Source organism: Bos indicus, chromosome 3 (assembly GCF_029378745.1).
Source record: "Bos indicus isolate NIAB-ARS_2022 breed Sahiwal x Tharparkar chromosome 3, NIAB-ARS_B.indTharparkar_mat_pri_1.0, whole genome shotgun sequence".
In the NCBI taxonomy this organism is placed as follows: domain Eukaryota; kingdom Metazoa; phylum Chordata; class Mammalia; order Artiodactyla; family Bovidae; genus Bos; species Bos indicus.
Window position 1 is genome coordinate 103553401 of NC_091762.1, and position 17051 is coordinate 103570451.

General features: G+C 49.6%; 1 protein-coding gene and 1 long non-coding RNA gene across 2 annotated transcripts in view; one reads left to right on the forward strand and one right to left on the reverse strand.

Annotated features, from left to right (window-relative positions):
* Window positions 1–3114: 3114 nt before the first annotated feature.
* LOC139182271 (uncharacterized) lies at window positions 3115–12809 on the reverse strand. Its single transcript, XR_011565922.1, has 2 exons — window positions 12538–12809; window positions 3115–4282 (listed from the first exon to the last, which is right to left on the reverse strand). It is a non-coding gene; the product is annotated as an uncharacterized lncRNA (long non-coding RNA).
* Window positions 12810–12913: 104 nt separating this feature from the next.
* SLC2A1 (solute carrier family 2 member 1) overlaps window positions 12914–17051 on the forward strand; it is a 28210-nt gene continuing 24072 nt past the window's right edge. Inside the window, exon 1 of the mRNA XM_019957687.2 lies at window positions 12914–13124. Within this exon, the coding sequence (XP_019813246.1) occupies window positions 13107–13124 (18 nt within the window). The 5' untranslated portion in view covers window positions 12914–13106. The remainder of the gene's footprint in view (window positions 13125–17051) is intronic.

A 17051-nucleotide genomic window follows, 5' to 3' on the forward strand; every position in this document is an offset into this window, starting at 1 on the left:
CCCAGAGAGGTGAATTCACTTGCCCTGGTGGAACCAGGATCTAACCCAGGAAATGCTCCAACCCTTTTACATATGAGGACACTGGCGCTCAGAGAACTATTTGCCCAAACACACCATTCTCATAAGTGCTACCAAGTTGCTTCAGTCATGTCCAACTCTTTGCGACCCCACGGACTGTAGCTCTGTCCATGAGATTCTCCAGGCAAGAATACCAGAGTGGGTTGCCGTATCTTCCTCCAGGGGATCTTCCCAACCCAGGGATCAAACCCGTGATGCTTAAGCATCTCCTGCATTAGCAGGTGGGTTATTTACCACTAGCGCCTCCTGCACAGTCATAATTTGCACCCAGTAGCCTCTGATCCCAGAGCTCCACACTCCCATGTGGCCCCAGTTTAAACTCTGCTAAGCCATCCCCAGATCAACCCTATTCTTGGCGTTTTCCAGGCTCCCTTCCTCTTTCCACAACCTTCCATCCCTTGAGACCTGCCCTCTCCTCTTCCCGGCCCAATCTGCCCTCTGATCTCATTTCTAGCCAGCCTGCCCCACCTCGAGTTCCCTGGAAGGAACACCCAGCCCTTGCAAAGGCCACAGCTCAGCTGGCAGGCACAAGTCCAGTGCTGCTAGCAAGCTTTTCCCCGTCACTTCCCCCTCCACATTCCAGCTGGGGAAGGCTGAGGCAGGTGTGGGGAGTAAGCATCCTCCTCTCCCTGGGCCTCAGTTTCTCCATCTGTCGGGTAGATAATGGCAGGGCTAAAAGGAGACTCTGATGATCACGGGGTAAAAGGCATTGTAAACTCTGGTGGTCCAGGCCTGAGCATCTCACTCCCAGGGCCTGGTCAGGAGGATGGGATCCTCAGTCTGCCTGGAACCCAACTCTGCCGCCCTGGCTGGCTGTTACCTGCCCACCTAACGTCCCCGCAGCCCACGTAACAAACAGGGTCACAACCAAAGCATATACATAAAACATACTCTGCAGAGTTAATACTCCATAAGTAAATAATAGCAGTTATAAAATGAAGGGCCCTGCCTCCCTCCGTGGAGAAAGCAGACTAAAGCCGACGGGGAGCTGTACAATCAGGCACCTTTCTGGTGGGAAACTTGGCTCTCTCAGGTAGGTCTCCAGCATAGCCATCCCACCCACTGAGAAGGACTCAAACCATCTAGAGGGCCACTGCAGGTTGTGATTGTAGCTATTCTGGACACATGTTGCAAAACTCTTTCACATGCATGTTTTTCCTCCAGTCGTTTACAAAATCTATAAAAGTTGCTGATATGGGCTTTGTTTTCAGGCTGGCTTGAGCTCATTTCCAACTCTGCCACTTATTTGCTGCATGATCTTGGGCAACTTATTTCTTTCCTCTCTGCCCCACTCACATCTGCAAAGTGGGCAGAATACTCATTTATATTTATTTAATAATACTCATAATACTGCAAAGTGGGCATAATACATAATATACATAATAACCTTTGAGGGTTCCATGAGAGTTACAAGGATCAGACATAGAGGAAGTAAATTATAATCCTTAAAGCTCTATTACCCTCATGTTCTAGATGAAGAAACTGAGGCTCAGAAGCCCTATTACTTGCTCCACAGCTAGTAAGAAGCAGGGCTGCCTTAGAGTCCAGGACCCCTGTTTCCACACAGGAAGGTGTACCTCCGTTCATGAATTTTTGAGGCCAGGAGGTAAGGCTCTGGATGCTCCAGGCCAAGGACTGATCTCTTTATACACCTTTCCTTACAACCCTCCTTAGTCATAGCTGGCCAGGTCCCAGGTCTCAGCTTCAGGTCCTCCAGAGCGGGTCAGAGTGGACAGGGTCAGAGTCAAGATGGGCTAGGCAGGTGCAGCGGGTGGGGCATGTGCCCTGTGTGCACCGGAAACCCTGCAGACACAGGAAGGGAAAGCAGCAGGCTTGTTGCAAGTGCTCTGCCCCATGAGGACGCAGCAAACTCACCTCCACAGTCGGAAGCTCAGCTGTCAGCCCTGTGTTCCTTTTTACAGCCTGAGTCAGCAGGCAGAGACACACCTCGTGGCACTGCCTTCGAGCCTGCGGATTTATTAGTGCTGCTTCCCAGAGAAAGATAAGAACTCTTCCTAAGGATCTGGCTCTGGGCAACTTACTTTTAATTTTCACTTTGAAGACAATGATGAGATACCATTTCTCACCCATCTAGCTGACAGAGATTAGAAAGATAAACCACACCCAGGACTGACCAGAGCATGGTGAAGAGACTGGTTACTTTAAAGTCAATGGAAATGCAACATGTACTACGTTTTTGAAGGGCAGTTTGGCAAAACTTGAAAAATCCCCCCCTCTTTTAACCCTGTAATCCCCTTCCTCCAAGGATTTGTACCTAGTTTTTGGTACAAAGTCGACCTTCACAGAGATGTTTATAACTGCTCCCAAAATGAAAGCAACTAAATATTCATCAGTTGGGGATTGGTTAAATCAATGATGGGCTATCAGTGAGTCATTAAAAATCACGCTGGGGAGAATATTTACTCGTAGAGAAAATGCTCATTACAGATTTAGAGACAAAGCAAGTCATATCCAGAATGATTTGCACTGATATGAGCAGTCATGGTAAAATTTTCTACACCTGGACTTGCTCTTTCAAAATGCTCCCTCTTGGCTCCAGCCATCACACTGTAAAGGAAGCCAGGTTATCCTGCTGGATACAGAGGAGGATGCAACACTGTGTGCAAAGAATGGCCCTAGCCAAGGACCCCACTGAACGCAACTGCATAAGTAACCTCGGCTGATCACGGGGACCAGAAGCGCCCAACCCCCTATATCAAGAGAGAGAACACATCATTGCTGTTTTATGCCCCTGTGTTTTGGAGTGCTAATTCTATAGCAGCAGATAGCTGAAACACCCTGCCTTCCATTTCCTAGATTTTCAAAATGTGTACAGATCATTAGCACAGAAGCACCTGTGTCTGAGCACCCAGACTATTGTTGAAACTTTGAAAGCCTTGGGGGCCCCAACGACTGAGCCTCTACTGCTGGCCGGTCACTGTGCAACTTTCACAAGCATTGTCATGTACTAGGTGCTTAATAAATATTTATTAAATAAGCGAATAAATGTCTTAGTTAACACACACTGCAGCCAAGTGTGGTAAGAATGATCATTTTATTATTACTCAACTGATACTCATTCATGAGAGAAAAATCAGAAAAACGCAGATATTACAAAAGAAGAAATGAAAAATTACCCCTAATTCTACTACCCATAATTTCAATGAACATTTATCATCTCTGTAGGAGAGTCACATTACATATGCATATTTACTTTTTAAACTGTGATACACATACTGTTTTGTAACCCACTTTTTCCATTCAAAAATATCTTGACTGTCTTTCCATGTCAATGAACATATATCCCTGTTTCACAGCATTTTTAACAGATGCATGTGTTTGCCTGTGTGACTCCATTAGGGAGTCACACACCCTTCCTCTGCCCCACCCTCACACAGATCTGAGTCCTGCCAGCCTCGTACATTCCCTATGACACCATCACCTAACCATAGCCAACAGGACCCGGGACAAACACCTCATCCAAACTGGCCCAGTCTACTTTCCTTGTCTAGAAACTTAGAATCAAGACCAGGAGAGAGTTGAGCCAGCCTTGAAATAGTGAAAGTGAAAGTGAAGTCGCTCAGTCGTGTCCGACTCTTAGCAACCCCATGGACTACAGCCCACCAGGCCTTCCGTCCATGGGATTTTCCAGGCAAGAGTACTGGAGTGGGGTGCCATTGCCTTCTCCGTTAACAGCGGCTAGGCATATTATCTTTACTTGGAGCTGGTATACTTGGTGACAGCCTTAGTGCCCTTGGACACGGCATGCTTGGCCAGCTCCCCAGGTAGCAGCAAGCGCATGGCGGTCTGGATCTCCCTGGATGTGATAGTCGAGGGCTTGTTGTAATGTGCCAGGCGCGATGTCTCGCCAGCGATGCACTGGAAAATGTCGTTGAGGAAGGAGTTCATGATTCCCATGGCCATGGACGAGAAGCTGGTGTCCGGATGGACCTGCTTCAGCACCTTGTACACGTACACGGAGTAGCTCCCCCTGCAGCTGCGCTTGTGCTTCTTGCCGTCCTTCTTCTGGGCCTTGGTCACAGCTTTTTTAGAGCCCTTTTTAGGGGCAGGAGCAGACTTAGCCAGTTCAGGTGTGTCTATAAGGACAACACCCAACAACACAGAAAGATCTTGAAATGGTCCCAGGTAAATCCTGGCACTGTGTGGTGGTCATATTCTGCCACGTGGAACAAGACATGCCTGTCTGTGAAGAGAAAGAGAAATAAAGCAATAAGGAGGGATGCCGACCGTCCTGGCAGCAGTGTACTCTGAGTCCCAAGCTTAGTCAGCATCTGACTGCACCCCACCACTGTTTGTGGGACACCTCTGTATCCCTTAATAAAGTCTCCTTTATTAGCTGAAGTTGCCTTAAATATATTGACTCTGGCAACCAAAAAATTCCTAGCAATCATTACTCTAAAGAAATAAGGAAGATGAGACTCTCAGCCACAAGACCAGGTCTCTGGAAACCAATAAAAAGAATAGACAAGATAGAAGACTATTGCCCCAGCACCTTCTATAAGCCACTTTACAAGTTGGGGGATACAGACTGGAATGCCAACTGCTCGAGGGGAGGGCTCCGTAGCCAAGCAGTCAGGGCCTCCTTTTGAGACCACGGCCCCCACCTTCCAGCCTCAGCAGCTAACATCTGTTGGGCACCTTCCATATGCAGGGCATGTGCGCATGGGACATAGATGCACGTGGATGTATAAAGTTCCATAGGTGGCTTTAGGCAAGTCATATCCACCTCTCCAGGCTTCAGTCTTCTCATCTGTAAAAGGGTTGAACAGCACAACTCTAAAATCTCTCCAGCTGTCACATCTACTGATCTAAACCCATCCCAGCACTCCAGGAAGAGGGCATATATAACAAGCTGCAGAAGTGGCATTAGACTTTCTAAACTTCTCCCTATCCATTGTCTTCTGTGAGCCTGCCAACAGCCCTACAGGGCTGGACTCAGTAGGCCACTTATAGGGATGTGGAAATGAAGAGGCAGAGAGGTTAAGCAATCTGCCTGCGGATATACAGCTGTTGAATGGAAGAACTGGAACTTAAAATCCAATTCAAAACCAATTGCCCACAACTGAAGGATTATTTGACCTCTGCTGTCATAGTTTTGTTGTTAAAGCTTATATTAGGTACCTAGAGTAGTCAAATTCATAGTGACAGAAAGTAGAATGGTGTTTGCTAGAGGGCTGGGGAGATGGACAGTGGAGAGTTATTGCTTAATGAGTAAGGAATTTGAGCTTGGAAAGATGAAAAAGTTTCATAGATCGATGGTGGTGATGGTTACACAACAGTGTGAATGGATCTAATGCCACTGAATTACTGTATGCTTAAAAATGGTTAAAATGGTAGATTTTGTGTTATGTATACTTCGCCACAATTTTTTAAATGAAGAAACCGAGCTCTAGCAGGATAAAAGGAGTAAGAATAAACCCACTTATGCGAGTTCTGTGGACAGACGGGGTTAAATTCTCAGATCTGCTATTGGCTTACTTGCTTGACCTGAGGCAAATTCCCCTGAAACTGTGCCTTGGTTTCCTCCTTTATGAAGTGGGACAGAGGCAGTATTTCTAGGACTTGTGATGAGGGTTAAAAGTGACAATTTTACATCAGTCACTCAGCTTTGCCCCTGGCATGCAGCAAACTATTGACACACACCACTTCTCATGATAAGGCTTGTCAACCCAGAGCTAGAAGGGCCTTGGAAGTCACCTGTTGCAACCCCTTCATTATGAAACCAATAAGACTGAGGCTTAGAAAAGGACAATGACTTGCCTGAAGTCACCCAGCAAGCCTGTAACCTCCCAGAGTGGCGTGAACCACTGCCCTCTGAGTTCAGGGATGTCCGCCTCCAGGCAGACCACAGTGCTTTCTCTTTCTTAAGAGCTAAACTGCCGTGGGTTTGGGACATTAATTTAAAGCCTAATGAGGAAGGGAGAGCTTCTCCAGGTTTTCAGGTTCTCACTTTCCATCTTCTAAAGTGTGAGTCAGCTCAGGTATAATAGGATGAGTCAGCCAGCTCCTCGGTGATGAATGTACGTGTGACTGCCAGGTGGCATCCAGGTGGGGCTGGGGGTGGGGGAAGCGGGCACAGCCATACGTCGGTCGGGCCATAGCTGCTCATTCAGGAGGTGAGCTCTCTGCTTTCTTTTGACTCCAAATTGCTGCATGGTGGTGGTTAAGAGGTCCAGGTCTCACACCTTCCATTTGCTACCCAATTCCTCCTTTGGTGTAATTTCAAGCAAATGGCTTTAACCTTGGTATGCCTCAGTCTATTCACCTGTGCCATGGGTACATGAATAAATCTGGTCTTGACCTCCTCATGAGGTGTGAGGAGGACCCGAGGAATGACATGCGAGAAGGTGTTTAGCACAGTTAAAAAGTTGCACCAGCATAAATAGTATTATTTCACCGGGAGTAATAAGGTTCTAAGACCAAAACAGAGCCCAGCCAGGCTATTTATTTGTTTTTCCCATCAGTCCTTAGAGTTCCCACAGTCTCTAAGAGCCTCCAGTCTCCTGGCTCTTCCCCAGGGTGCCAACCTTAAAGGAACATGTACTGTGGGCTAGACTTAGAGACTCTGGGGAATCCTCCCCAGAGCCCCACAAGGTAAAGATTACTCTGAGTCCCATTTTACAGAGAGGAAAGTGAGGCTCACAAAGAAGCAACTCATCACAGATGACACCACCAGCAGGATGGAGTTGGGCTACCAGACTTCTGGACAATTTCAGCACTGGTCTTCTCTGTGGGCTCAAGGAGGAAAGCTCCTGGGGAACCATATCAGGCCCCCTCCTTCCAACTCCAGAGACCTCCAAGAAAGTAATACATGGAAATCGAAAGAGGTAGATCCCTGACACCCTGCAGTAAACCAGACTTTGAGAATGTGAACCACTGGAAAGAATACTACTGCAATTACATTTTCCATGTGTTATATACCAGTCACCCCAACGATCATTTCCTCACTTCATATTTTCATTACATTTTTGAGGTAAGTACTGATATTATTCCCATTTTTACAGTTGGGGCAACTGGTGCTGAGAAAGACTGAGTAACAAGCCCAAAGACACACAGCTAGCAGATCTTCCTCCCCAACCTGTGCTCCATTCACTGCCTATCACTGTCCGTCTCCTCACTCATTCATTCTTTGCTTTGTTCACTTATTAAATATTCAGAGCCTCTTCCCTGTCCTAAGTACTAGCTGGACAGAGAGAAGACAGGTATGCCTGAGCCCCTATCCCAAGGAGATCATCTGCAGAGAGATACGGCTCAAAGAATTGTAATCTCAGGGATAAAAGCCAGGCTGGTGCACCACTTGCGCCAGTGCTGGATCAGGTGCCCGAGCAGGTGCTACAGGTCGGAGTTTTTGTTGACTTTTTTTTTAATCGAGGCGGTAGAACTCACACTACTACCTATGTCAACTTGAGCAAATCATTTCACTTCCCTTAAATCTCAGTTTTCTCCTTTAGAAAATGGAGTGAAAAAAAGACTCCTTTCACTGAATTCTTGTTGGGATTAAATTAACTGGAAGAATATTGTATTCATTCATTCAACAACTATGTATCACATCCCAGAGTGTGTCAGGTACCATCTTGGGTCCTGGGGATGCTGGAAGAAGCAGAAAACAATCATTTCCTTGGAATCACGGAAAGGTTTTTTTAAGTTAAAAAAATTTTTTTTAATTGAAGCATAATGTAAAAATTATAAAAATTGGAACTGTCCAACCTGATGAGTTGTCACAAACTGAACACACACATGGAACCAGCACTCATTGCAAAACTCCACTGGCAGGGTCAGGACCAGGGCAAGAGAGACGCTCACCTCCTGAGTAAAATGTAAGGGGGTGCCAAAAAGCTCAGTCATCAAGACAAATAACGTTTTAATGCAATATTTTTTAAAAAGCAAAACTAATGCAAAAAAAATTCATGATGACAGAGTATCAAAATGTTAGGTAAAGACAGGATTAGTAACAATGCCGTGATGAGTCACATGAAAGCTTAGGGCAAAGGGAAATATCTGTAATATCTGATCCTGCCTCATTTGCCTCACCATAGACCCAGCCCCGCCCATGGTCACTACCATCCCTTCAAGGGTAACTATTATCCAGACTTCTAATCCATAGATAACTTTTGCCTGTTTTTGAGCTTTGCATGCATGAAATCGCACGCCTTTGCATTTGGCTTCTTTCACATCTGTAAGCTGTAGCCACATTCTTGCATGCCAGGGAAAGATGCTTAAAAAGGGAAATGATGATGTGCTGGCTGAGTGTTTGAGAGACCAGAGAGGCGGCAGGTGGGAGGACGAACAAGCAGAGCTATAGCTGGGCCAGTGGGATGAAAGAAGGGGATGGAGTCCAGTGCCTGTTTTGGAAGGGTAGAGTCCACAGGGTTGACTGGGTATTGAGGAGGAGGGAGAAAGAAGTATCGAGGAAGATGTCAGATCTCTGGTTTGGGCTATTTGGTGGATAGAGGAAACGTCTCTGAGGTGGGGACCAGGAGAGATGGGAGAGGGTGATGATTTTAGACTTAATCATGGTGAAGGCTAGTTACCTGTGGCTAGGGACCTGCGGGGTATTCAAACGGCTGTCTTGGAGGCACCTGGACAGACAAGCCTGGTGCGGGAAACAACGGGGGAAGTGTCCCCTCAATATCCCTCAGCATTGGCGAGCAGGTGGTGGCCCTGTTGAGAGTAGAGGGCTGGGGAGAGGCAGGTGAAAGGATAAAGAAGGAGGAGCTGAAAAGTACTCTGTGAGCAGGGGGTGTGAACAGGTGCGCAAGTCAGAATGAAAGTAGTAAACACACCAGACTGTCCTGCCTGGCGCATCGGGCCTTCCAGGAGTCCAACACAGTGTTTACCTGCAGCCTGGGAGGATCGGGGTTGCAGGACATCCCGCGGATTGGGGGCTCTCCCGTCTCAGCCCCTGTCGGACCCACTTGCGTCAGCGGCAGCTGACTCAGCAAAGCCTTTTCTCCTGGCCGCCAAGGACGCTTGCCTTTAAAGGCAAAAAAAAAAAAAAAAAGCGTCTTTCCCCGGGCAGCCTTACTCACTCCTGACTCCGGAGTTGCTAAGACCGCCCCCGCACAGCGGTCAGAGCGGCTGTGGACCCGGAGCGTGCTAGCGTGCTCGCAGGCACGCACCAGGCCGCCCCGCCAGTCCCGGGGAGCTTTTCTCCTCCGTCTGGCTAGGACTAGAACTGCCTGGAATCCAAAAGTTCGAGTTCCTTCCAAGGCTAAATGCAGCCTCCTGCGAACAAAGCTGCCAGTGTGAAAGTAGCTTGGGGAGGGGTTACTTGGTCCTTCCAATTGGAGCCTTAGGGCTTCACCGCCTCCTTACACTCCCCTTTAAATCTTTGGAGTAGGGTAGCCTTGAGAAAGGGCCGAGACTTCCTCAGGTCCTTCCCTGCTCAAAAACCCTCGATGGCTCCCCATTGCCCACTGAATAAAGCCCTAACTCCTATACCTAGCATTTGACCCCGCCTCTTCAGCTTCTTCTCCCACTCAGATTCCTCGAACTTCATCCCCTTCTCGCTCCCAACCCTCTGCACTCCCGCCACAGGGGCTACTTAGCCTGGCTCCCTCTGCCGTAAGCTGCACCTCCATGACCTGGTGATGGGCATTTGCTCTGTCTCCCCAGGCAACCCAACCTTCCAGGCTCACTTCCTTAGGCTTTCTCTGATGTTCCCTCCCTGGCTGGAGTTAAATTTGGTCGCAGAGGACTCAGCCATCCAAAAACTAAACTAGTCAACCAGCGAATCTAATATCTGGCCAGTGTCAATAGTGTCTGATGAGTTTACCTCTACACAGTACCTTCTAGGGATCATAAAGCTTTTACAATGAGAATATTTAGAAATGGAATTTCAAGCAAATGATAGGGGTCTATTGGGGCAAGTATGATGGGGTAAGGTGAAGGCAAAGCTGTTTTTCTAGCTACTCTCCTCTGTCTTCAAGTTCCACCCTGACCATTGCAAGGCAGTTTGACTGAATTTCTGACATCACAAATTATGTGTGTGTGTGTTAGTCACTCAGTCGTGTCCAACTCTTTGCGACCCCATGAACTGTAGCCCGCCAGGCTTCTCTCTCCATGGAATTCTCCAGGGAAGAATATTGGAGTGGATTGCCATTTCCTTCTCCAGAGAAACTTCCCAACCCAGGGATCAAACCCTGGTCTCCTGCCTCGCAGGCAGATTCTTTATCATTTGAGCTACAGGGAAGTCATACATTATTCGCATAAACGTTTGTACATAATCTGTTTTTCCTCTGGCCAACTCAGGAGGGGACTGTTATGCCCATTTTACAGATGTAGGTCTTGAGGTTAGAGAGAGAAGGGATTTGTTCAGCTATGTTTGGCAGGGAAACAGCAGAACTGGGACTCAGGAAACCGAATCCAGGACTCCACCACCAGGCATGTGGTCAAGAGACTCTTTCTTCCCTTCAGCAGTTACTCTCTGTCTGTCTCCTGTCTTTGCAGGTGATCTTCCCCTTGCCAAAAATTGCCTTCCCTCTGACCCACTTGCTGAACTCATATTTAGCCTACTAAACCCTGCTCAGCCTGCCTTCTCCCTATCCTGAAGCTCTCTCTACTCCCTCTCCTTCCTTTGTAGTACAAGATCTGCTCCAATACACATTCTTAACCATGCACACCCAACTCAGTATTGTTGCTGTGCACCTCCCCTCTTCATTCTCTCCAGTCTGGGGAATCCGTAAGGTTAGCAACAGGCTTGGTTGCCTCTGTCCCTGGAGAAGCAGCCAGCACAGACAGGGCTGGCCTGGAGAAGGAAAGAGAGCTTGATAGTGAGGGTACCCCGTGAGCTAGGTGGGGCATAGCCACAGCTGGGAAGAGGTATACACAGTCGACTGAATGATTCGGCAACAGGGAGCAATGGAGAGACTTGGAGCAGGGAAGTGGCAAAACCCAAAAGGTATTTCAGGGAACACTTGTGTTGGCAAGAAACAAGCAGACTAACTGCTCATGTGTTCATTCATTTCTGCCTTCTTCCTTCACCTCTGTGTCTCAGCTATAGAAGCCATCCTCAAAGTGCTCAGCTTGGAAAAAGAGAGAAAGCACAGCAGCACATTAAGAAACATCAAAAGGTAAAAGGGAGAACAACTCCCTCGTGGAGGACTCAGGCACGCCTCCTGGAAGGGGCCCCTTCTAGAGCTGCTTTGTGCCATCAGAACCACTTTGGCTTGATGAGGTGGGAGTGGAGGGAGTCAGGCAGAGGAAACAATCTGAACAAAGGTACAGATGTGGCAAGTGCAAGTGTGAGGGGTGAGGCTAAGCCTGTAAACGAATGCCCTGAAAGCCTTGCTAGCCAGGCTGGACCTTGCTGCCTCTATGGCAACATGGGACATACAAACAGAAGAATGAGGGTCAGCACTAGATGACGAGGGCCAGAGGTGCTGGAGGCCCTGCAGGCCGCAGAAGAGAAGGAGGACGAGGCGGTACAGAAAGGTGAAATCGACGGGACTTAGGGGCTTGGGCACCAGATGAAGAGAGAAGTGGCCCCAACCTTTCCAGGCTGAGCAACTGGGAGACCATAGAAATAGGAGCCATGGGCAGAAGTGCACCAAGAAGGGGCCTGCCTTTCCTGCCAGGGCTTCTTGCCCAGACAGGGAGCCCCCTCCCTTGGCCAGCAATGGACCCACAGGCCAGACAGAGGGCTCCAGGGGTCATGCCCAGGCTCCTCCTTCCCAACAGAAAATAGCCCCTCCTGACCCCTTCCATAGAGAAAGGGACCTTCAGGTTAACCTCAGGATTTTGTCCAGACCTTGTCCAGACCTTTGGACTAGGGGTCTTTCCCTTCACTGTGTCTCAAGTAAGACACGACTCCAGAAGAAGAAATAAGGTGAAATCAGATGAAATAAGGTGAAAAAATACCATTGCCACTAAAGGAGGCCTCACATGCAAGTCAACATGCGCTAAGTACTTCATAGGCTGATCTCGACATTGTATCTCTCATGTTAGCACCTGAAGTTGGTGGGCATGTTCATTCCCGGTTAACCAGAAGAAAGCAGAGCCTCATAGGCTAGCACCTTGCCTAGGATCATACCAGGGCTGGTCTACAGCGGATTGGTTCAAATCCAAGTTCTTCTATGTTCTTATCATTCATATTTTTCACACTTACCTGTCACCATAGAGTCACATGTACTCTCAGGAGTAGAGAAAAGCTTCACAGAGGAGGTGATATTAAAGTCCTAAGAAGAGGTGGGCATAGATTTTCAGGCAGAGGGCCCAGCCTGTGCTAAAGCCAGGCTTGGTTTACAAACAGGAATGTGGGGTTGGAGAGGGTAAGGGAGAAAATCACGGAGCGAGACCTCCCGTAGTCTAACAAATGCTTAAATACCACTTACCACATAACAGAGGCTGCTCTAAACACTTTTCAAATATTAACTCACTTAATCTTCATAACAAACCTATGAGGTGGTACAATCATTACAGCTAGTTTCCCGAAGTTACCCCTTGGCGAAGTGAGGACTCCAGTCCTCACTCTCACGCGCTACCATGTGCGGCTCCGAGTTTGGTCTCACAGCCGGTATGAGCTCCTCCATTTTGCTTCTGGCCCTGAAGCCCAGAGAGGTGCGCACACTTGCAGAGAGTCACACAGCCAGAGAATTCTCAGGACTCAGGGAGAAGTGGAGATCCGCAGCCAGAACAAGGTACCCAGCGGGAGCCCTCCTTCCCCAACCCCCTCACTCGCCTGGACCGCGACCGGGCCCCCTCCTCGCGGAGCCCCGCCCCGGACGTGCCCCAGTCCCCGCCCCCAGGCTCTACCCACCCCCTCCGCCCCGCCCCCCAGCTTCGCTAGCCAATGGCTGGGGTCCTATAAAGGCGACAGTCGGAGTGCTCAAAGGTAACCAAAGCGAGAATTCAGACAGTGGGCCGCCGGTCTCAGCAACTAGCTCGCTAGGCAGAGGGAGGCCAAGAGAGTCGCAGACGGAGTCTCGAGACCGAAGCCGAAGCGGGATCCACAGAGCGCAGCCTGCCCGCGCACCCGGTGCCGCGAAAGCCTCCAGCGCAGCGCGGCCATGGAGCCCACCAGCAAGGTGAGTCCGCGCGCCCGCGGGCCCTCCCTGCCGGGAACAAAGGCGCGGACCTCCGCTGATCGCTCCGCCGGCCTGGGCCTCTACCCCGGCCGGCAGCGCAGCGCCCTGCCGGGCCGGGGGACGGTGACAAGGATGGGCTCGGGATCTGGCGGGCGCCAGGGCGCCGCGTGCGTAGGTGGCGCCCCCACTGAGTAATTGGCTTCCTTCCGGGGAGCCGCGAGGTCCACGCGGCCCGGCGGGGCCCGGGGACCCAGGGCCGGGCGCGGCACGTCGCTCACGATCCTCCCCGGCTGCGGCCCCGCGCCGGCTCCTCCCGGGGCGGGGGAGGGGTCCGAGCGCGGCACCCATTGGCTGAGCCGGCCGAGCCCCCGGTCGGGCCCCGGCCCTTGAGCGCGGAGGAGGAGGGACCCGCCCCCGCTCGGCGGGCTGGGAACCGCTGCTCTCATTTCCCGGGCGCCACACTGGGCGCGCGGCCTGGTTTTGGGCGTTTTTCGCCTCCCCGCGTGGTCCCCGCGCCAGCCCTCTGGGGCTCCGAGGTGGAAGGCAGTCTGTTAAGGCCCGGGCTTTAACCCCAGGATGTCTGGCTGCAGGGCTGAGGCGAAAAACCCGCGTACGAGGCCCTTCTTTCCGCGTAGGGCAGGCCCCAGAGCTGTAGCCAAGTGGGGTGATGTGCTCCGAGGTGGCACGTTTCCCTGTTCAGGCGGGGCTGATGAGGGCCGCGTGGAGAGTGTACACCATGGGCCGCCGCCGCGATCCCGGGGGGGGACAGGGGTTCGGGAAGGGGCCCCGGGCTTGAGTGCAAGGAGCTCGCGCCAGGGAGCTGGGGGACACGGACAGTGAATAGATGAGGACTCTTCCCGCGGGAGCAAACTGCCTCGATACGATCTCTTTTTTTCTCTCTTTGTGACTTTCCCAGAATGACTCCTTTCCAACATTTCCTGGGCCCCACCTTTTGTGTAGGGCTTTATTTCTTTCCTCCCTCCTTCCCCCTTCTATAGAATATTCCAAGTCACTTTTCTTTTTTGAAACTCGGCAGGGAAGGCGCGAGGGTGTACGTTTTTTCACCTGGTATGGATTAGCACTGAATTGCGCACTACCCTTCCTATGGGCGGTGGAGGTGTCCGGTGGAACTGAGCAAGGTTTTGACTGGGCAGAGAGGTGCGTGACAGTGTGGCCAAGCTATACCCTCAGCGGGAAAAGGCTCCTTTGTGCCTGAGGAATCCAGACAACTTGCTTCACCAGCCCACCCTGGCCTGAAGGGAGACCCAGAACACATTTCCCGACAGTCATAGGTGAGCCGTTATGCTGGGGTATAACAAAATACAAATAAAATGAGAAGCTCTTTTAGCTAATGGTAAGAACTTACCACTGCAAAGTTTAAATACTTGCTTGCTGTGTTAGCTCAGGGCTCTAGCAGGTCACTTAACCTCTCTGGGCTTCAGTTTCACTGTCTGTAAGAGAAGGATAACTTTTTCACTCCTTCAAGGGAAAGAAATGTCTGTTCAGTATATGATGCCGGACCTGGGTGTTTATTTGTTGAGTGGATAAGTGAATATTCTGAGTGGAGAAAAAAGTGGAGGAGAAATTCAACAGCTGCTTAATAGTTTACTAGGCTCTGGGCTCAAATGCTTTTCAGTATCACTGACCCTCCATATGGTTCAGGGAGGGAGTTCAGAGAAGAGAAGTAACTTTCCTGAAGTCAAACAGCTAGTAAATGGCTGAACTGGATTTGAACCCCAGCTAATCAGAAAGGGCTTTCAGTCTACACTGTCCCTTTTCACCATGAGCCTTTCTTGAATTTTTAATGGAGGGGAGAGAGTTTGCCTGACTTCCAGGGCTGCCCATGTGCCAGCCAGTTCTAAATGCTGTAGCAGATGGGTGTTTTTCATGCAGTACCCTCCAAACTCTTGATTACCTGCTCCATCAATAAATAATTTTGGAGTGCCTCCTTTCCAGTGGTTTATCTGCATTTATTCTTGCCTGGGAAATCCCATGGACAGAGGATCTTGGCGGGCTATAGACCGTGGGGTCACAAAGAGTCAGAGGCGACTGAGCATGCACACATAAATTCATATACGTGCACTGTTATACTAATTGATTATATGAGTACATAAAGTAGAAATTTCAAAAAGCAAATACAGATAGCAATTATAGTAAAAAAAAAAATGTTTTTTTTTTTTTGCTAAACCTTCTACAGACCATCCTGTATACATTCTAGAAAAGAGCCCTTCCCTTTGGATTTGCTGACTCAATCAGCACACCCAGTCCTTTTGTGCAGGAGGTTAAACTGAGGCCTGGAGAGGTTATATATATATCTCTCGCCCAAGGTCTTAAATCCAGGGGTGTCTGATTCTGAAGTTCGCTTTGCTATGTTCCTCCTCATCTCCTTAGAACTGGGAACTGACTCATCTGACTTCCCTGCACTTTGTGGTACTTCTCTGTGGCTCATTGTAATGTTTACCTGAGTGAAAAGTAGGGAGGAGACAAGTTGAAGACCCTCTTGTTCCAGCCGGGAGTTTGCTCACACTCCCTACTGGGCTGCCCCCAGATGTCTCGCCCAACCCTTTGTGACGACCCCTCAACTAGTCCTTCCTGGCACCCTAATCACACGCCAGGACCTCTGCCGACTCCACCCTCCATACAAAGGAGAAATGAGAAATCTGCGGGGTTCCTCAACCCTTCAGAGGTACAAAGAGCATAGGCTTTTGAAGTCCTGCATTTGTGGTTTTGAATTCCAGCTTTAGCTCAATTACCGCGTCCACAGAATGATGTCATTTTCATCATTAGAGTGTCTGCAAGAACTCAGAAATAAATGTGTCTGTCTGTCCCCATGGATGCTCCATAAATATCCCTTGCTTCTCTGGACTCCCATGATGCATTGCACTTACCTGGGCCCTAGGTGACCTGGGGTTACCTAGGTTGCAGCCTCTGTCCAGAAGTCTGGCATTCTGGCAATTGGAGCCTTTGGAGAGCCCCAGCATACCAGGGCTGTATCACTTGTTCAGGCAAATCCTTAAAGTTCCAACTGGCCAGTTCTTCTCCACTTGGGGTTTGTCAGGAAGCTGGTTTGCAGAGCAGAACATGGGTGAGAGTGCCAAGCCCCAAGATGGGTCCACTGATGGGGCTGCCCTGCCTTCCCTGTGAGGGTGATACCAAGACATGATGACATCATGGTTCAGTGGAAAATGACTTTTCCAAGGTCGTAAACTAGCCTCTCACCACAAAACACACTGCCAGCCTTTCTAGGATGGCCCAAGAAGATAAAGGAAAGTCCCCAGCAGGGACCTTCCAGTGCATGGCCCAACCCTCTGTTTGACAGATGAGAACGGAGGCCAGAGAAGGAAAGAAGCTTAACCAAGATACAGCTGTCCAAAAATTTGAGATGTTCTTCGCTAATTTTTTTTTTAAATACTTCCTCTTCCACACCCATCTTTTCTGTGTCACCCTCTGTTCACCCCAAATGAGCAGGACTTCTCAGACTCCAGGACTTTCCAGGCTCTTTCTGGGTGCAGTCTAATAGTTGGGTTAGATATAATTTGACAGCTGAAAGCCTTCTGTGAAAGGAAGCAAGACATCCTCACAACACTATGACCTTGGGGATGTGACTCTCCTCAGCCTTGGGTTTCCTCCCCATAAAATGGAGGTTCACTCCCCATGGTGCTTGTGGTGAGACTGGTCCAGTGCCCTAAACCAGGGTGGTGGCTATTTTAAATGGAAGGACCCTTTGCACGTCCAGTTTGGGTGTGCAGACATTGTAAACATCTCTATGATGATCCTTGTCCCATGCTGAGCCGTTTCGGGACCAACCCTAACTGGCCAGGAGCTGGGTCAACCCCAAATCCTCCCATAATCAGCTTGTGACTTCAAGGAGCTCAGCTTTACCCAGCGCCTCCTGATCACAGGATGTCAGGGCCTAGAGCTCTGCTC